The sequence below is a fragment of the Heterocephalus glaber genome, unplaced genomic scaffold, assembly GCF_053883595.1.
Source record: "Heterocephalus glaber isolate CG9 unplaced genomic scaffold, H.glaber_assembly_v1.0 deba00001579, whole genome shotgun sequence".
Taxonomy (NCBI): Eukaryota; Metazoa; Chordata; class Mammalia; order Rodentia; family Bathyergidae; genus Heterocephalus; species Heterocephalus glaber.
This window is the reverse complement of record NW_028258360.1, coordinates 1,760,385-1,777,360: the sequence shown is the minus strand read 5'-3', so window position 1 is coordinate 1,777,360 and position 16,976 is coordinate 1,760,385. Positions and strand designations below refer to the sequence as shown.

Sequence of the window (16,976 nt, the reverse complement as noted above, 5' to 3'; positions counted from 1 at the left end):
GCTGAGAGACAATAAATTGATGTCCTTCTAAGCCACCCAGTTTTTTGGAAATGTGTGCATCAGTCTTAGGAAATTAATACAGCTCCAAAGCCTCACCAGAAATAATCCCTTTCTGAAGCTGAAAGCCACACAGCTGAGAACATGGGTCTGTGGGGAGCAGTAGATGTGCCCTCAAAAATACAGACCAACCAGAAGCAGCACGTCCCAGCAATTGGAGATATTTTCTTCTACCCTGAATCAAACAAATCCCCAAGTTGGATAGATTTGAGACTGTTGAGGAAGAGAGTCTATAGACCCATCTAGAATTTCATTTTCTATAATCTTGAGCTGAACCACATCACTTTTAGAGGATATTGTTTTAGAAAATTTGCTCTTTACCTTGTATCCACTGGCACCCCAGGAATTGTTTCAATTGTCATTGAACAAACATACAACTCCACAACTAAGACTGTCTCAGTTTACTCTTTAATTGTGCTGATTCAGCTTGATTTTAATATGATTTTTCATCACGCTTTTCTAAATAAGCTCTCAATTTTTTTTCCTTAAACATGAATGTTGGAGGGAAATGTATCCTATTTGAGGAAGAGTTACACATGAAGTCCACCTCGGTGAAGCCCTCCTTAGCCATGAGGATGCTCTTTCATTTTACTTCTTTTAATCAAGAGAATGAAATTTTAAAAAACAATAGTTATTTCACTGAGCCACTGAAGACAGCAAGGATGACAAGAAAAGCAACTGAACAGTACACTTTTGTTTTCCAGCTCCTGTCACAGGCAATGGGAAACCAGATTACCGTGGTTCTAGGAGAAAAACGTTAACAATTGGCTTTCAGTTTTATGCAGTGTCTGACAGTTGTTGAATCACAAAAAGACACTTTCATAGCTGTTACAACTTGTAATAAGGAGTTATAATAATGAGCTTCACCTTGTGTAGACCTAAACACTAAACATGAACATGTTGGCGGTGTTGTCAGGGATTCAGTTCCTTTGGACTCAATTTTCACAGTCTATTTTTTTTTCTGGGTAGTTCAAATACTTTTCCATTCTCCCTAAAACATTTTCACCATGTGCTTGTTCATTTATTCATCAAATATGTGAATCCATACCATATACAAACACTAGACCAGGGATGGGGTAAATAAGTCAGCAAGTAAGGTCTCGGCTCTCGAATATGAATACAGGTTGAGTGTTCCTTATCTGAAAAGCTTGGAACCAGAAGTATTCCAGATTTCAGAGGGTTTTTGCTTTGCTGGGTGAGCCTGCATAGTTTGTTCAAACTGCATCTTTACATCTGTTGTACCCTCTTTAATGACCTAGGTCCCACTCCTATGTATTGCCTTATACAGTTGTTTCCCACTATTGTGACTGATGCTTATGTTCCCTTCCTGGTCCCATAGGCATTTGAGTCCAGACCCCTGTGCTAGACTCTGATAAGGTCCTTTGCACGTTGGGAGCCAGCCTCACTGGGGCTGTATTTGCTGTACACCATAATGAGCTCTGTTGTTTTTGTCCAATTCTGTTCTGTTTTGCTGGTGTACGTGCAGTGTGGGTTTTTAACATATTTTTTGTATTTTTAAGATTTTTAACATGTATTTCTACTCTCTCCCCTGTCCGTTACTGTGAACTTGCTGGCACCACCCCACCCACATATCCTCAGTCCCCATCATAAGCAACATAATAGTCTTCACCTCTAGGGAGCAGCACCAGGCTGCGATGTATGAAAAGCTTCCCCTGGATGTCCTCTGCTTCTGTTGCAGTCTCTGGCTGTGGAGGTGCTGCTGTTGGGGCCAATACAGGCATTGGTGTCTCTGCATGATAAAATTTTGTAAACTCATACAACTGTCCCTTAATGAAAGCCTCCATTGCATTAATAAATGCTGTAAGACAGGATTTTTATTAGTGCGTGAATAAAACAAAATGATGAAAGTCAGGAAAGCCATACATCCATTCGTTTCCATTTATGTAATTTACTCTCAAAATTCACCACTTTCTGATGACTTTTCACTGCAAAGGTTTAAGAAAGGCATTATATGACTCTCTGGATATTCACATGACCTCAATGTATTTTTCATTGGACCATTCCATCTTTCACTGGATTTGTGGCAGAAAGCTCAGAGATATGTGTTTCATCCTCTCAGGGGAGCTGACAGCAAGCAGGGCCAGATCCATCCTTCCAGAAATAGTAGGCAGGCACAGAATCTGCCTTCTTCTTCCCCATCACCTGTCCAGCTCCATTCCTGGTTGACAGAAGTGGATAGAGGCATGGAGGGTTCAGTCACTCAGCAGGAGTGCAGTGTGCACAGAGATATTAATCCTTTTCCCAGAGGCAGGTGGAGTGGGGGCTTCAAGAGAGTCACTGGTTGGCTCTTGGCCCAGCCTTTTTGTGCCTGTGAAAATAAGGGACTGGATCCTTGAGCTGGGAGCTTGCCAGGCTGGAGAGCTGGTAGGACTACTGGGTATAGCCACCAGATTAGAGCAGAGAGTAGGTGGTTGAAAGACATCAACAGCTTTCTCCTGGATAATGGTGAGGACCTGGGCAGGATAGGTATGCCCATGTGTGGCCTTGAGCTTTCTGAAGGGGAAAAGCCAGCAGAGTTCCCTGGCTATAACCTGCAGAGCTGTCAAAAAGGCTTTCTGAGACTAAACCCACCTAGTTCGCTGCCACCTGAGATAGTGCAGAGATCTCAGTGGCTCTGTGACTGATGTTAGAGGGAGATGGAAAAGCCAGAGGGCTGCTCAGGCAGAGGCCTAGCTAGACATGCTCCAAGCAGAGAGACGCCTAGCAGAATAGCTCAAGGAAAACAAGACCCCCCCTTTTCTTAAAATGTCTGACTGCATTGGAATACTGCAGCAAAGTTATCCTTACAAAAGAAATGAATTACACAAACTGTATCTAATCCTATCAGCAAAGGCCATAAACTTTACACAGGTCTGAATCCAGACCAAATCCGGAGGAGGACCACTGTGAGGTATGGCTAGCTTCCTAAGATCCTAAGATTTCTTCTCCTTCAGACTCTCCACCCTGGCCTCCACCTGGAGGAGCCAGACCGCAAAGAAGGAGGTGTGGAACAATAAAAGAAGGATAGAACTGTGAAAGAGCAGACCATGTCCCCTCCTTAGTTCAGTGCCTTGAGCCACACTTGTAGCATAGTGGAGCTAACAGAGACTAGGATCAGATGTGAGATTAGATGACACTGGACTGATCTGTAATAACCAAAACTGGCCAAAAAGCCATGAAATTTATCTAGCTATTGTGACCAGTCTTTTTATCTTTGTCTATAATTCAATGATTTCATCATTATCCTTTCCTTACATTCTACTCTATGTGTGTGCTCAGGACCAGGCACACTGGGGGAGCCTGCGTCCCTGGCGCTGTCACGCATAGCCATCAGCCATGGAGTATTTTATACTCTGAATCTAAGAATATTTAGATTTTTTGTAGGATGTATGTTATTTGGTTTGATGTTATCCCTATTTCCATCCTGTTTTGCATAAAATATGTTGATTAATGTAAATTTCCATAGTGCATCTAAAAAGCCCTTTTATTACAGTGTGCAAAATCTAACAACTCTACAATTGACCGCGAGAACCCTCAGGAGTAATATTTGGAAATGCATGATTGTGGCCTACAAAAGAAATTAGTCAAAGGGACCAAGCTCTGCTGGGGTCCAAACCCAAAAGAGGAGACTCTGGTCCAAAATATGTGTCTTCTGTTCCTTCAATTTAAAAGACTGAATTTATTTTATGGTAAATACCGTTACTGATACAATTTTATATGTCCAATAGGGTGAAACAAATAAGAAAATTTGCTGTGGATAATGAGAGCCAGATTTCACACTGTCAGAAAAAAAGTTACAGATATAGAAAGGGGAGCTTTCCTATCTGAAGCTAGATTGGAGTGCCAGTTATTTTAAGATGGAAAATATATAGGCAGATGATACAGACACACCTACTACATACATACATATGGGTTGTGGTCATGCAAAATACATGCTTATATATAGTTAAATAGATACAATACTATATATAATTTAGTGTGTACATGTGGGTTAGTTTATACACATACTATCCTCACTCTTTCTGCTGAGGGAGCCTAGTAGCAGAAACACAGTCCACCCCCTTTTCTGCAGTTCTCCTTCCTTGGCTTTAGTTACCCCAAATCAGTTGCAGTTTGAAATTATTAAATGCAAAATTCTAGAAACAATTCTTAAATTTCTCACCACTCTGAGTAGTATGATGAAATCTCTTACTATCCTACTTTGTCTTGCTTTGTCCCACTTGGGACATGAATCATCCTTTTGTCCAGTGTATCCACACTGTATATGTTACCCACCCGTTAGTCACTTAATGGCCACCTCAGTTTTCAGATAGACTCTTGAGGTTTCAGAGTGCTAATGTTCAAGTGATTCTTATTTACTTAATAATGGCCTCAAAGTGCAAAAACAGTGATAATAACAATTGGGGTATGTCAAGAGAAGCTGTAGAGTCCGTTTTTCAGGTGAAAATATAGTAAGATGTTTTGAGAAAGAAAGAGACCACATTCATTAACTTTTAATATAATGTATCATTATAATTGTTCTATTTCATCACTAGGTATTATTGTTCATCTCTTACTCAGCCTAATATATAAATAAGCTTTATCGTGGATATATATGCATGTATAGGAAAAAGCATATGGCTCTGTACTATCTGGTTTCTATTCTCCATGGATTAGGAATTCCAAAGGGAGAGATAAGGGGGGGGATAAAAGCTTGTCTAAAGTGTAGAGAAGCCAACTGAAAGACTCCAAGTGCCAAAAGTAGGAATACTTTGAGCAATAAAATAAATAAGATAAATCACAATAATACTGATTTGTTACCAAAAGAATGAAATGAATAGCTGCAAATCCATCCATTTATAATGATTCAATCCATAAGTCAAGGAGAAGAGACAACTCTTTCTCTCAGAATAACTTAAATAAAAAATGTAGAGAAATAGAAATGATAGAATAGCAAGTGAAGAAAACACATTTGCCTTTAGGACACCAAAGTTATAACTGTTATAGCCAAGACCTACTGATGAATGCAAAAATCATTGTGTGAAACTTTAAAGAAAAATAGAATATTTACATGGACTCAAAGTATCCCCCTCCAAATAAATTTTCAAATAATTCTAGTAGTTTTGACAAGTGTCTACAAATTCTTTGAGATTCCCCCTTCCAGAGAGATAAAGCTTAGTTGGTCTGTTCAGAATCACAGCTGGATTTAGACCTCAACTAATCCAAGTGACTGCAGTAACATCGCCCCCAATGAGACATCCTGATATCATCTTCGCCCTGGTGTGGTGAGAGGGACATTGCATCTCCACAGTATTCTTCCAGAAAAATTCCATATCCTCAGTGTAGGCATGAGAAATCATTAAACTCCAAACCAAGGGATGCTGTCCAGAAGTACCTGACTGCTACTCCTCACTACCATTGAAGTCATCAAAACCAGTAGTACCTGAGTTATTGTCATAGCCAAGAGAAGCATAAGGAGATGGGACAAGAGCAAGGTGGTGACTTGGATGGAATTCTGGAACTGACGAGGAACACTCATACAAAAACTTGGGGATTCCAAATAAGGCCTACTCTGTAGTTACTAGTAATGGACCAAGGTTAATTTCTTAGTTCTGATCAATGTTCTGTGGTTATGTAAGGTGCTAACATAAGAAAAACTAGATCAAGAGGGTACAGGCTCTCTGTTCTTGTTGCAACTCTTGTGCCAGTTTAAAATTATTTCAAAATAAAGAAATTTTTTAAAAATTGGATAAGAATTTTCTACAATAAACCCTACCAACACATACATATAAATTGTTCAAAGATACATACACAGATCTGTGACATTTTATACCATAAATATGTTCCGTTGAATTCATAGTTAATTCTGGTTTTTTATCATAAAATGTTAACAGTATACTCTTCATGAAGAGCCAAATGCTTTTATTATTTTATGATAAAGTAATTTTTACAATTTTTATTATGTTCCTATTAGCAAATCCAATGTGACTTGTCATTTCTCCACTGTTGTCTTTGCCTGTAATATAATTCATCTGAAATTGGGAGAACTGAGTATACTTGCTAATCTGGTTGACTCCACTTTGTAAAGAAACCAAGAAAAGAATGAGAGAGTGAGGCGAAATATTACAGATGACTCACTTTTGGCCTCTTCATGGGTCATGGATGATTTTGCCTTCTCTCATTACCATTGTGTTAGTTATCATTGTCTTCTATTAAATTACAATGTGAGGTCACCAAGTGTCAATTAGCCCTCCTCTTGATTTAAAGAGTGTCATCTTAGTAGGTGTATTAGTCAACTTTCCCACTGGTAAGACACAATACAGGACACTCACAGCTTAATGGAGGAGAGGTTTAATTTAGCTCACAGTTTCAGGAGATTCAGTCCATGGTCAGCTGGCTCTAAGGAAGAAACACCATGGCTGAAAGCTGTGGTTGAGCAAAGCTTCTTAGTTCATGGTGACCAGGAAGCAGAGTAGGGGAGCAGCACCTGAGAGGAAAGAGTGAGAGACCCTATATAGTACCCAACATCACACCTCTATGACCCACCCAGACACACCCAGAAACGTGCTCTACCAATCCCTTGGGCTGCTCCATAGTCAATCAGGTTGACCCAATCAAGCTTAACTTTTACAGTAGGGGAAAGATGTGCATAAAAAGTCACAGTGCAAAGCCCTGGGCAATAAGTTGGAGGACATACAAGGACGCATAGGAAGGTATTCCTAATTCAAGGTAGAGGCAGGTCATGGAACGTGGGTCAAAAATGATGGATAAAATTTTGTTAGGAAAATGGGAGAAAAATGTTCCAAATGAAAAAATAGCAGATACATAATTCCAGAAGTAAAAGTTGCTTGAAAATTGTTTTGATGGGACAATCTGGCACAATTTTTAGAGGTTTAAGAAAGCTTGCAGTCAAATGCCAGTTCTGCCACATCTGGCTGTGTGACTTCGGGAAGCTGATTTAAACTCCTTACACCTCAGTTTCTTCACCTACAACATGATGTGACACGATGCTGATTATGAGCCGTTCATCGGGGGCCTATTTTGAGGATTAAATTTGCACATCAAGTGTTGAGGAGAATCCCCAGCACAAGTGTTTACTACTCATTTGCCAATTGCTCTGAGAAATATTCCTAGAGAAAGAGATTTGGAAAAGATGTGGAACAGTTAAACAAGAACAGAAGGACAGTGCACCACAGGCAGGGGTACCGTATACCTGCAAAATCACAGGTGAAGGAACTGGATGGGAGGAAAACACAGCCTAGAAGGCTACATAGAGTATAGGGCACTAGAAGATACTCTATCCCTTGCTCAGAAGATCAGCATTTCTTCTGTACATAATCAACAGTCCTTGAATTACTTTAAGGACCGGGGGACATAATGGCATTCCTTTTATTCTTTTGGTGTTCTGAAGGATTTAAAAGGACAAGACTAAGATGGAAAGACTTAAACAGTTTTAGTGAGATGAAACTCATGGTGATCAAGTGACCACTAGAGTTAGCAGCACAGGGGATATGGGCGATTCTGACAAGAGCAGCCCAGAGGGTAGTGAAAAACACCTGAGACCAGAGAGGGTGGAAGGTGACCAGGTGGTGGTATAGATGACATGCAGGCATCCTCTTTAAACAAGTGAGTTTGAGAAGGGGAGGAGAAAGAGGAAGGAGGCCAGATCAGGAGGGATGATTGCCTCTATTTTCAGTTTTAGTTTTACAATCATGAATCTTGAGAAAAGAAACCAATCAGCATAGCAAGTGGGGATACATGGAACAAGAGGGGAAGGTAGGTGGTCCCAGACTAGATGGCAGAAGAAGCTGGAGAACACCAGGCTAGAGCCTTCTTATTTACTCCTGCTTGCTTCCCTGAAATCATTTTCCTGCAGACTGTGGCATAATGATAGCTCTGGCTTTCATAGCATATTTCTCTTGAGTAATTCAAATTACAGGCAATATGCTATCTCTCTTATATATCTGGCGTTTATATAAAAAAGTGAAGATCCTCATTTTTCATTTGAGAACACTGAAATCCAAAATGTTTAAGAGATTATAAAACTAAGCCAAAATTTAAATCTGAATCTTCTTACTTTTTTTACTGTTTTTCTTAGACTATGTTATCACTTATATTTTCTAAATCAGAAAAGGGGGAGAATAATATGGGTATATGTGGGTGTAGCCACACACATGCAGTATATGTATTCCATAGTCTTCCTGAATATCCTTCAATATGGGCTTTTTTCTATTGCTTACTGAATATTCATCTCATAGCATAAACCAAGTGTCTAGTTTGTATGGAACTCTAATATAATTTTATCTGAAGTTGAGCAAACAAAATGCATTTTTTATCATAATGAGCATATTTCTATGACTCAGTAAACTCCCAGTGGAAACAATTGTGTCTCAGTTGAATAACACAAGAGGGATGTAGTATAAAATACAGGTGTTTGGAATCTAGAAGAAAAAACAAATAAAAGCAATCTTTATTTACCACCACTGTCTCTAAGTAATAATTCAACTAATGGGATTTTGACAAGCAATAATATAAGTAAAATTTATCCACTCAACATAATTAGGCATCCTAGTTTTTGAATAAGATTTTTTGGCTATTACTAATTTATTAGACTTGTCTGCAATCTTAGTGCTTTTGCAAATATTATTTACACTGCTGCTCGAAATAACCTTGTGAAGGCATTTCAAGCTTGTAAGATTCCAAGTTCAGTGCTAAGAATATGAAAGTAAACATTTCACTTGCATTTTAAGGATGTCACACAGTGGTGTCAACGTACAACCCCTGCCTGAGTGCCCCATGAGCTCCCAAACCAGCACGCACCCAGCAGCCTCTCCCTTCCCAGGGCCCAGCTCCTCCACACCCCAGATCTTCTCCCCACCTCCTGCCAGGTGTGCTGTCACAGATCAGACTCTGTGGGAGGATGCAGAAAACACTGCCTGCAATTCCTCAGCTCAATGTTACGAAACAACTCTGACGGTTGCAGGGTGCCAGCTGCCATGTAAAAATGTCGCTGTTACGACCCATAGGTCACCTGACAAACGAGCCCTTCAATTTACATGGGTGGCTTGAGAAGAGGGGTTGAAATAATTAAAACCACAGTTTGACCTGAGGGTACTGAACTTATTATGATTTTTTTTTGTAAAAGAGGGGGAAAATTAGCGACATTTTTAAAGAAAACATTTTAAAAGTCTACAGGATTACTGTCTTACATGCAGCCATGCAAGTTGATTTCTCTTTGCATTCAGTAAAAAATAAAAAGTTCACCCCTTTAAGAAACTCATTGGATTTATCAGGCTACTGAGGGATATCTTTTATATTTTTACATCAAGGGTTTATAATAACACTGGGATATTATTAAAAACCAACATATTTGAGCATTACTCCACATAACTGGTCTGTTTTCACCCAGAAGCCATGTAAATTTGGATTGTAAAATCAACAATAAATAAATTAGCTAGAGAAACTCCCTTGAAAAATAATAGCTTGTGCTTTAGAAATACTTTATGATCTGAATTGCTATATCATGTATGGATTCAGAAGCACCAAGTGCAATTGTGTAAGGAAGCAAAGAGAATTCAGCTTAATTTACTCACATAACAAAGAGGAGAAACTTTTTTCTGACTGAGCATAATGTGGTCATTTTTCATACACAGAACAGCCAAAAATACTCTTCTGTTATGCTAACCTACACATCTACATGCATTTTTCCAACTAGCGTGGACTTAATTTGAAAATGAGACTCTTTCACAAGTCTGGATGCCTTTTAAATTGTTTCCTTTTAGAAAATCACAAAAAATTACAAAACAAATTTATTTAATATAATCCTTCAAGGCAGTTATTTGTTGCAGTATTCAGAATGGAAGTAAAAGTGAATAATGTTTGGATCTCTTAACAGAAGAAAGCACAGGCTGGAACGTGGAAGATTTAAGCGATGAGGCAGAACAGGGTGTGAGTCCTGCAGAGCGATTACGCCCGAACTCTCTTGAGAAGCACAAGAAAGCAAAAGGCTTTCAGCCGCCCAACGTGCTGTGTTATCTCTGCAAGACAGATGCTGAGCCAGCGAATAGCACTGAGCTGAGATGATTTATATTTTTTAAAGCTCAGGGTTTGAAATTTGCTTCTTTGATTCCACCTTCCTTTTTGCAAATGTGCTTCCCCCCATGTGCATCTGTGACAAAGCTATCATCTGATCGGTCAGGGCGAGTGACTTCATGGTCTGCCAAAGCCATTATCAACTCTCTCTTTTGTACTGTGCTTTGCGTTAGGGCTTTCAAGAGAAAGAGTAAAATCTTAGCATTCTGTGCACTGTGCTCCTTCCCTTCAAGAATCAGGACTTTTGAATTTTTAATGGACATCTACAATTATAATTACTTTATGTTTAAAAAGTCTCCATTTTGGGGGAATACTTCAATAATCTTAAATTCATATCCAGTTCTTTTATTGATATTATTCACTCATTAGAATAAAAGTAGATTTAATCTTGGAAAGATCTGAGATTAAGCTCAAGAAGGAGAAATAATTTGGATAAAAGGTAGAATATCATTTTATTACATTGTAAAAAAAACCTGCTGAGTGGCTCCAAGGTACCCTGAAGGCGTTTTATTTGTCCTGGCTACCTCATCCTCCCCCAACCTGCAACACAGACCCCACCACCACCACCATTCCCATCTTGCTCCGTCTCCTTTTTTCTCTGTTTGTGTCTTGGTCAGATTCATGGATTGGAGAAGGAGAAAGGGTAAAGGTTCTGTTGATTGATAGTGATAAAGTAGGAATTAATTGATGTGGCTCCATTGCACCATCTGCTCTCTTTTTTTAAACTTTTGCTGAGCTAGAATATATATATTCTCTACCTAGGCTGGGCTTGAACTTGCGGTTTTCCTGCATGAGGCTCCCAGAGCATTGGGATTATAGGCATGCACCACTATGCCCAGTTTTATCTCATTTAATTTTGTCATCCTGGAGAGTCTCTAATATCATATATTATTACTTTCATCATGTCATTTAATTGGCCTCCCAAGGTCATCTGAATTGTAGGTGACGCAGAGTCAGAATGTCCAGCTCATTTTTACCAACTGAATGCACCCAGCCCAAACAGACCAAGAAATGCCATCTGTACCTTAGAAGACCACACCTCTGCCCTCTGCAGCCCACAGCCTCATCTGGTCCCGGACAACCACCCTGCTGATGCTGTGCCGCCCGCCCAGGCCACTGACACCTGCTTGTTGAACTCACTGTGGATGGGATCATTCAGTCCTTTTGCTATGTCCGGTTTCCCTCACCCAACATCACGCTGTAAAATTCACCCACATTCTCATGTTGGGATGTAGCTCACTCATTCAGATGTTTCAATAAACCGCAGTTTATCTTTTCATTGTACTGCTGATGAGCATTTTGATGGTTTGCAGTTGGGACTTTTTTTTTTTCCATTTGAATGCTCTTCATGTATTTTCTCGTTATTTTTGAGAACATGAAGTGGGAGTTGAATCTTCAACTCCTGGGCTCAAGTGATCCTCCCACCTCAGCTCCTAGTTACCTGGGACTACAGAGAGACAACACCATGACCAAATTAATACTTAAAATTACAAACACACAGCCAAGCGTTCTACTTTAAAAATAAGTCACCGAGAAACCCAATATATTTAGAACTTTTAGGACACTTCCTTCAAATTGTGTATCTTTTACTTCAGTCTACACGAGTGACTTTGTGTTACATTCTTCATATTACTTCTGCGATTGTACTGCACGAAGCAGTTGGGACTTCCAGACGGCTCCCCCATGGGCGTGGGGGGACAGGGCTAAGTGTGCTGCACACTTCTGGCAGGTGTGCCCCCGGGAGGACTCGCAGGCACCTAAGTGTGTGTGTTCTTTACTGGATGCCACTCATCCACTAAGAACAGGAAACAGCAGCTGGGATCTGCTATTCAGAAAGAGACCCTTCGGTGCTCACAGTGGGCACTCACGGCCCAGAGAGACCTGGTCTGTCTGCAGCTCCAGCAACTGCTCACCTGGCTCCCTTCTCCCTCCCCTTCTGCACATCTATGGAGCCAGGATGCTCAGTGCTGACAGGAGGATTGGCAGCACCATGAGGGCCCTTCAGAGCCATCCCAAGGAGCTTCGTCTTCTCTCTCACTTGTGATGCTGGTCAGTGCAGTGGCCAACTCGAGCAGGGCTCTAATTCCTTGCTAAACCCTCTCTCCCCTCCTGGAGGGTGCTAGGAAAGGAGATGTTGAATAGAATCTTGACCCTAAGGAGCTCACAAGCTCTGGCGGCATTAATATCTCTACTGCAAATTAAAATGGGATGAGCTCCATTTTTGAAATGTGTAAGTAGAGGTCATCTTTTAATGCTGGTTGACTACATGTGTGAAGCACTTATTCTTGGATAGTCAATGAAATATAACTTGCCTTTTCCACAACAAGTCCATTTTTCAAGGCTTTGTACTCAATCTAAACACTCATCATCTTGTCCATGACTAACATCAGTTCAGTTTAAATACTGAAAGGATCTCATTGTAGTCCATTCTGTGGATGTAAGGTGCCCTACTCCACTCCAACAAATTTGCCCAGCTAACAGCTACTTCATGCTTCTCTTCCCATACTTGGGAAACACCTGTCATCTCCCAGTTGTTCTCTGCAGAGTTTAGTTCTACCACCTGATTCGTACAACTACTTATTCAGTGAGTATTTGCTTAACTTGCTTTGCAGCAACTATTGCACCAGGCAATGACTGTGGAATGAGAAGAACAACCCCACATGGTCCCTGTCCTCACAGTGGGTACAGTTTCAGGGAAGAGAGCACCATTGCTCATAGGGTCCCACAATATAATTTCAAAGGATGAAATGTGCAGTGGGCTCAATAGCATCCTCCATATAGCATCCTAATCCTTCTGGATCAGGGTGGGTTCTGAATCCAGTGTTTGACATCTTTATCAGAAAACAGATGTAGAGATTCAGATACACAAGCAGAAGAACACACAAGGAAAAGGCATGCGATACCAGAGCTGGGGTGGGGTAGCTACCGACACAAGCCAAGGAACACTGAGGCCTGCCTAGACTCACCGCAAGCTGGGAGATGGAATTCTTCCCTGGAGCCCACAGAAAACTTGACCTCAGCTTCTAGCCTCTGAAAGGGGGAGAGATTGGCAGCTTCTGTTGCATTACACTGCCACGCTTTTGGTAACTGGTGGCAGCAAGCAGTCCCAGGAGACTGATACAGCGTGTGTTAGGTGGAACCACAAGAAATTGCTTTGACCCACACAAATCACAACATTGTATGACCCAGAATAGCAGGCTAGGAGGAAAATGTTGCGGGTTAGAGAAAGCTTCTCCAAGGAATTGTGAGGGGAACTGAAATCTGAAGAACAAGTGGAAGTGAATGAAATTCGAGATAAAGAGGAAGAGGAGGTCCAGCAGAGGGTACAACAGGTACAAAAGTCCTGAGGCAGAGGGTCCACAGACTCTTCAGGAAGTGAAAGAAGACGTAAGTGCAACACAGGTAGTGCAGCTGAGGCTGCACAGGTAGTGAGGAACAAAACAGCACTCAAAACCTGAGTGAGAGGGCCGGGGATTTAGCTCAGTGGTTCCACCGCCTGCCTCACAAGTGCAAGGACCCAAGTTCGATCCCTGGTACCAAAAAAAAAAAAACCTGAGTGAGAGATTCAGACTTCTGGTACCACTGAATGTGGTGGATACTGCAAAAGCTTTTAAGACCAAGTGAGATTTCTGTCACTGCAGAATGGAGAACAGATTAGAATGAGCCAAAACAAAGAGGGGTAGAAACAGAGAGTGAAGGAGCCCAGTTGAGGTCTTCGGCCAGGCAGGTGCTGGTGGGGCTGGAGGAGTGGAAAGGCTGAGAGCTTTCAGGAAAGAGCCCATGCTTTCGTTTCAATGATGAGTCCTAACTCATATGCCAGTGATCCACTCCTGGTGAATCTCAAGTCCAGTGATGACTTCTGCAACCACACACAGCCATGGAGTCTACTGAAGCGGAAGCAGCGCCCTCCTTTTGCCCCCTTTATTTCTCCCTTGGTTCCCTATGCATTGTTCCTCAGCACTCTCCACCTCTCACCAGGGTAGCCGTTATATTTTCGTTGGCACTGATGACAGAACTCTCTATTGGTTACATTGTGGACTAGTGAGGACAAGCACAATGACTTGGTAATTTCTACATCCCCAGAACTCAGCATAGAATCCAGCTTCTGGATTGAGAAATGACAGCATCAATGAAAAAAACAAATGAATCAATGAATGAATAATTAGAAATACTCCCTTTCTGCTCTATCTTATCAGCCTGTCTTTGGCCAGATATAACTAATTGCCTTAAGGTCTAGTCTGTCTTAATAAGTTAGCTGCTTTTCCTTTTCTGTGTGCCATACAATTTTTTTTATCAGCTGTATCACTGATCTTTTGGAAAACAAGTTTTTTTGCATAAGTCTTCACTGGTGGACAGAATCATTTCTCTAAAGCCCTCACTCCATGCAGCCGCTAGCAGGTTTTGTTTTATGCCTTTGGAGTTAATTCTTTACCATCACTGTCATCAAATCATCATCAGATTACAAAGAACATGTCTTCCGCATACATCACCATGACAAGTGCAGCGAACAGAACAGCCGGGGCCCCTTCACCAAGGGGCTTATCTCTAAGGCAGAAAGGCAAAGAAAGGCTAAGCATCAAACCAGAGGTGTGTGAGTAGCTCAGGTGAACTGTGGATTACACTGAACAAAAATGAAAGAGGAATTTCTGTAGCAGAATCAGAAAACACGAAATCAGGATACATCATCTTGCAGCCAGATGACAGCTGAGATATCAGTCATGGCAGGATCCTGTCTCCTGCAACACTCAGCTCTTCCCTTCCCTCTGGCCAGTTTGTATTTTCCCATGTGGGTAGCAGGGAAAGTCTGCGCCCTCTTCCTATAATAATCAAAGTTCTTTCAGCCTCTGCTGCTAATTTCTCCACAACCCCAAGACAAATTGTAATTTTAAGCAAAACCCCACTCAGCAAGGGGGTAATGAGCCGATAGTTTCGAAGCGGTGCTCTCCAACCTCCCAAAAGGTCTGCCCAGATTAAACGTGGCCATGGGATGGGACAGCGTCACAAGCTGGAAAAGGAGACAGGAAAGAAGTGGGGAAGTGAATGCCAGTCTTCAGAGAGATCAGAGAGGCGAAGAGGGCTGAACAGAAATGAGGGATGCCTGCCAGAGAAGCGAAGGAGGAGAGAGAGGGTGGGACAGTGCACAGTGGCTTCTGCCAGCCACAATCAATCTCTGTAACTTTGGCTCCAGTCAGTGATGTTCAGTCTCTGCCTCCCAGACACACTCTGTGTAGTAATGTAAATATTCTCAAGTAGATAAGTCAGTCATTTACCTGCTATTACTCACAAAGGTACTTTATAGCATTTAAAACTAGCAGTGCTCAAGCATCTTCTCAGCCAAATTAAAACCCTTGCTTTGTTGATCAAATATTTGTATTTAGAGCTATTTTTTTAATCTGCTAGACTACGTGACCAAGTCTCTTGACATTTTCTCTCTTTTCAAATATTACCACATTGGCATGCTTCTGTGGCTCATATTTTTATTGTTATTCTTTTGATATCTAACTCTAACACCTGGAGATATGAAACATTTTTCTTTAATTATGTGAATGATCTTAAGCAAAAATTTAAAAATACACATAGGATGGAAAGAGGCTTATTATCATGAGGAATAAAATAACATAACCTTTTATTTTTCATTTTGTTCTAGTGTAGATTTGTAAATTGTTTTTGCTTCTGTTTTTGTTTCCCGGACACTCAAAGTTTTAGCCCACAGAACGCTCTCACTATAGTGTGCGTGGCAGGCTAGAGAGGCGTGCTTGGTAGTACTTTGCTGCCATCTACTGGTTTCGCATGTAATTACTCATCGTCACAATTCTAAAACTAATTTTCTGTAATGCAGTGCTCTATGAGTTCTCTTCTTTTTTCTTCTTTGTTTTTATTTTTCTTTAGTTAAAGCAAAGTGAAGCAAATGCAGACACAAAAGAAAAGCTCCCTTTGCGCCTGAGAATCTTTGAAAAATTTCCAAACAGACCACAAATGGTGAAAATCTCCAAACTTCCTTCAGATTTCACGGTCCCTAAAATCAGGTATTTTAAGTATTTCTTTCATTGTAAACCTCAATGCCACAGTGAAAGATTCATAATAAATCTGATCCAGCCTCTCAAACACATAGGTAGGTGCGTTTCTTTTCTGTTTTTTTTTAAGTTGTTACCTGTATTTTTCCGCTCCGCCTCTATTTTAAAGCCTTTGACCCTGTAAGCCGTGTGTTAGACAGGAGGGAGTTTACAGCTCCCATAGCCCAGGGAGAGGCCCCTCCCAGTGCCCTGCTTCCCCCTGGCCCCCCACGTAAATGCAAAGGTGCCCAGTGTGCAGGGTGGGCAGACAGTTCAGCCTCTGCCCCTGTGCCCTGCAGGGATATAATCTCTTCTGCAGCCCTTTTATTTCCAGTAAATATAGAAACCACAGCGGGCAGCTCTCTTTGACTACAGCACTTGGTTAGACTGACATGTCTGGTCACAATAGAATTTGGCTTCTACTGTTTAAAGGAACTATGGCATTTTACACTCATACTAATTTAACATTACCCCTCCAGTTAAGCAAATGAGTGGAATAATAATGTTCTATTCCTTTTTAATGATGTAAAAGAGATTATTCAGTGATAGCTCAAAAAAATCACAAATAGAATCAGGATAATATGAAATTATTTAGCTAATTCATTTTTAACCATTTGGGTGGGGGCAGTTATAGAAGTGTGAGACTAGCTATGGTACCATAAAATTTAAAATTCAGATAGAAAAGTGCAAGATTAAATGATGGGGATATGTTTTGAGGACTGGGATGTTAGACTGCTGCATCCCTGTGTCGATATCGTAAAATGCAACTTCAGATGGCAGTGACCTCACTGAGCT

General features: G+C 40.9%; 1 protein-coding gene across 8 annotated transcripts in view; it reads left to right on the top strand.

Moving 5' to 3' along the window:
- The window catches only part of Nalcn (sodium leak channel, non-selective), a 322,796-nt gene that overhangs the window by 224,477 nt on the left and 81,343 nt on the right, over window positions 1–16,976 (top strand). For 7 of the 8 annotated variants that reach the window (XM_087193085.1, XM_087193083.1, XM_087193087.1 and 4 more), the window contains one exon: window positions 16,018–16,154. The exons of the other annotated variant lie outside the window; for it this stretch is intronic. In XM_087193085.1, the coding sequence (XP_087049211.1) occupies window positions 16,018–16,154 (137 nt within the window). The remainder of the gene's footprint in view (window positions 1–16,017; window positions 16,155–16,976) is intronic. 8 annotated transcript variants of the gene reach the window in all.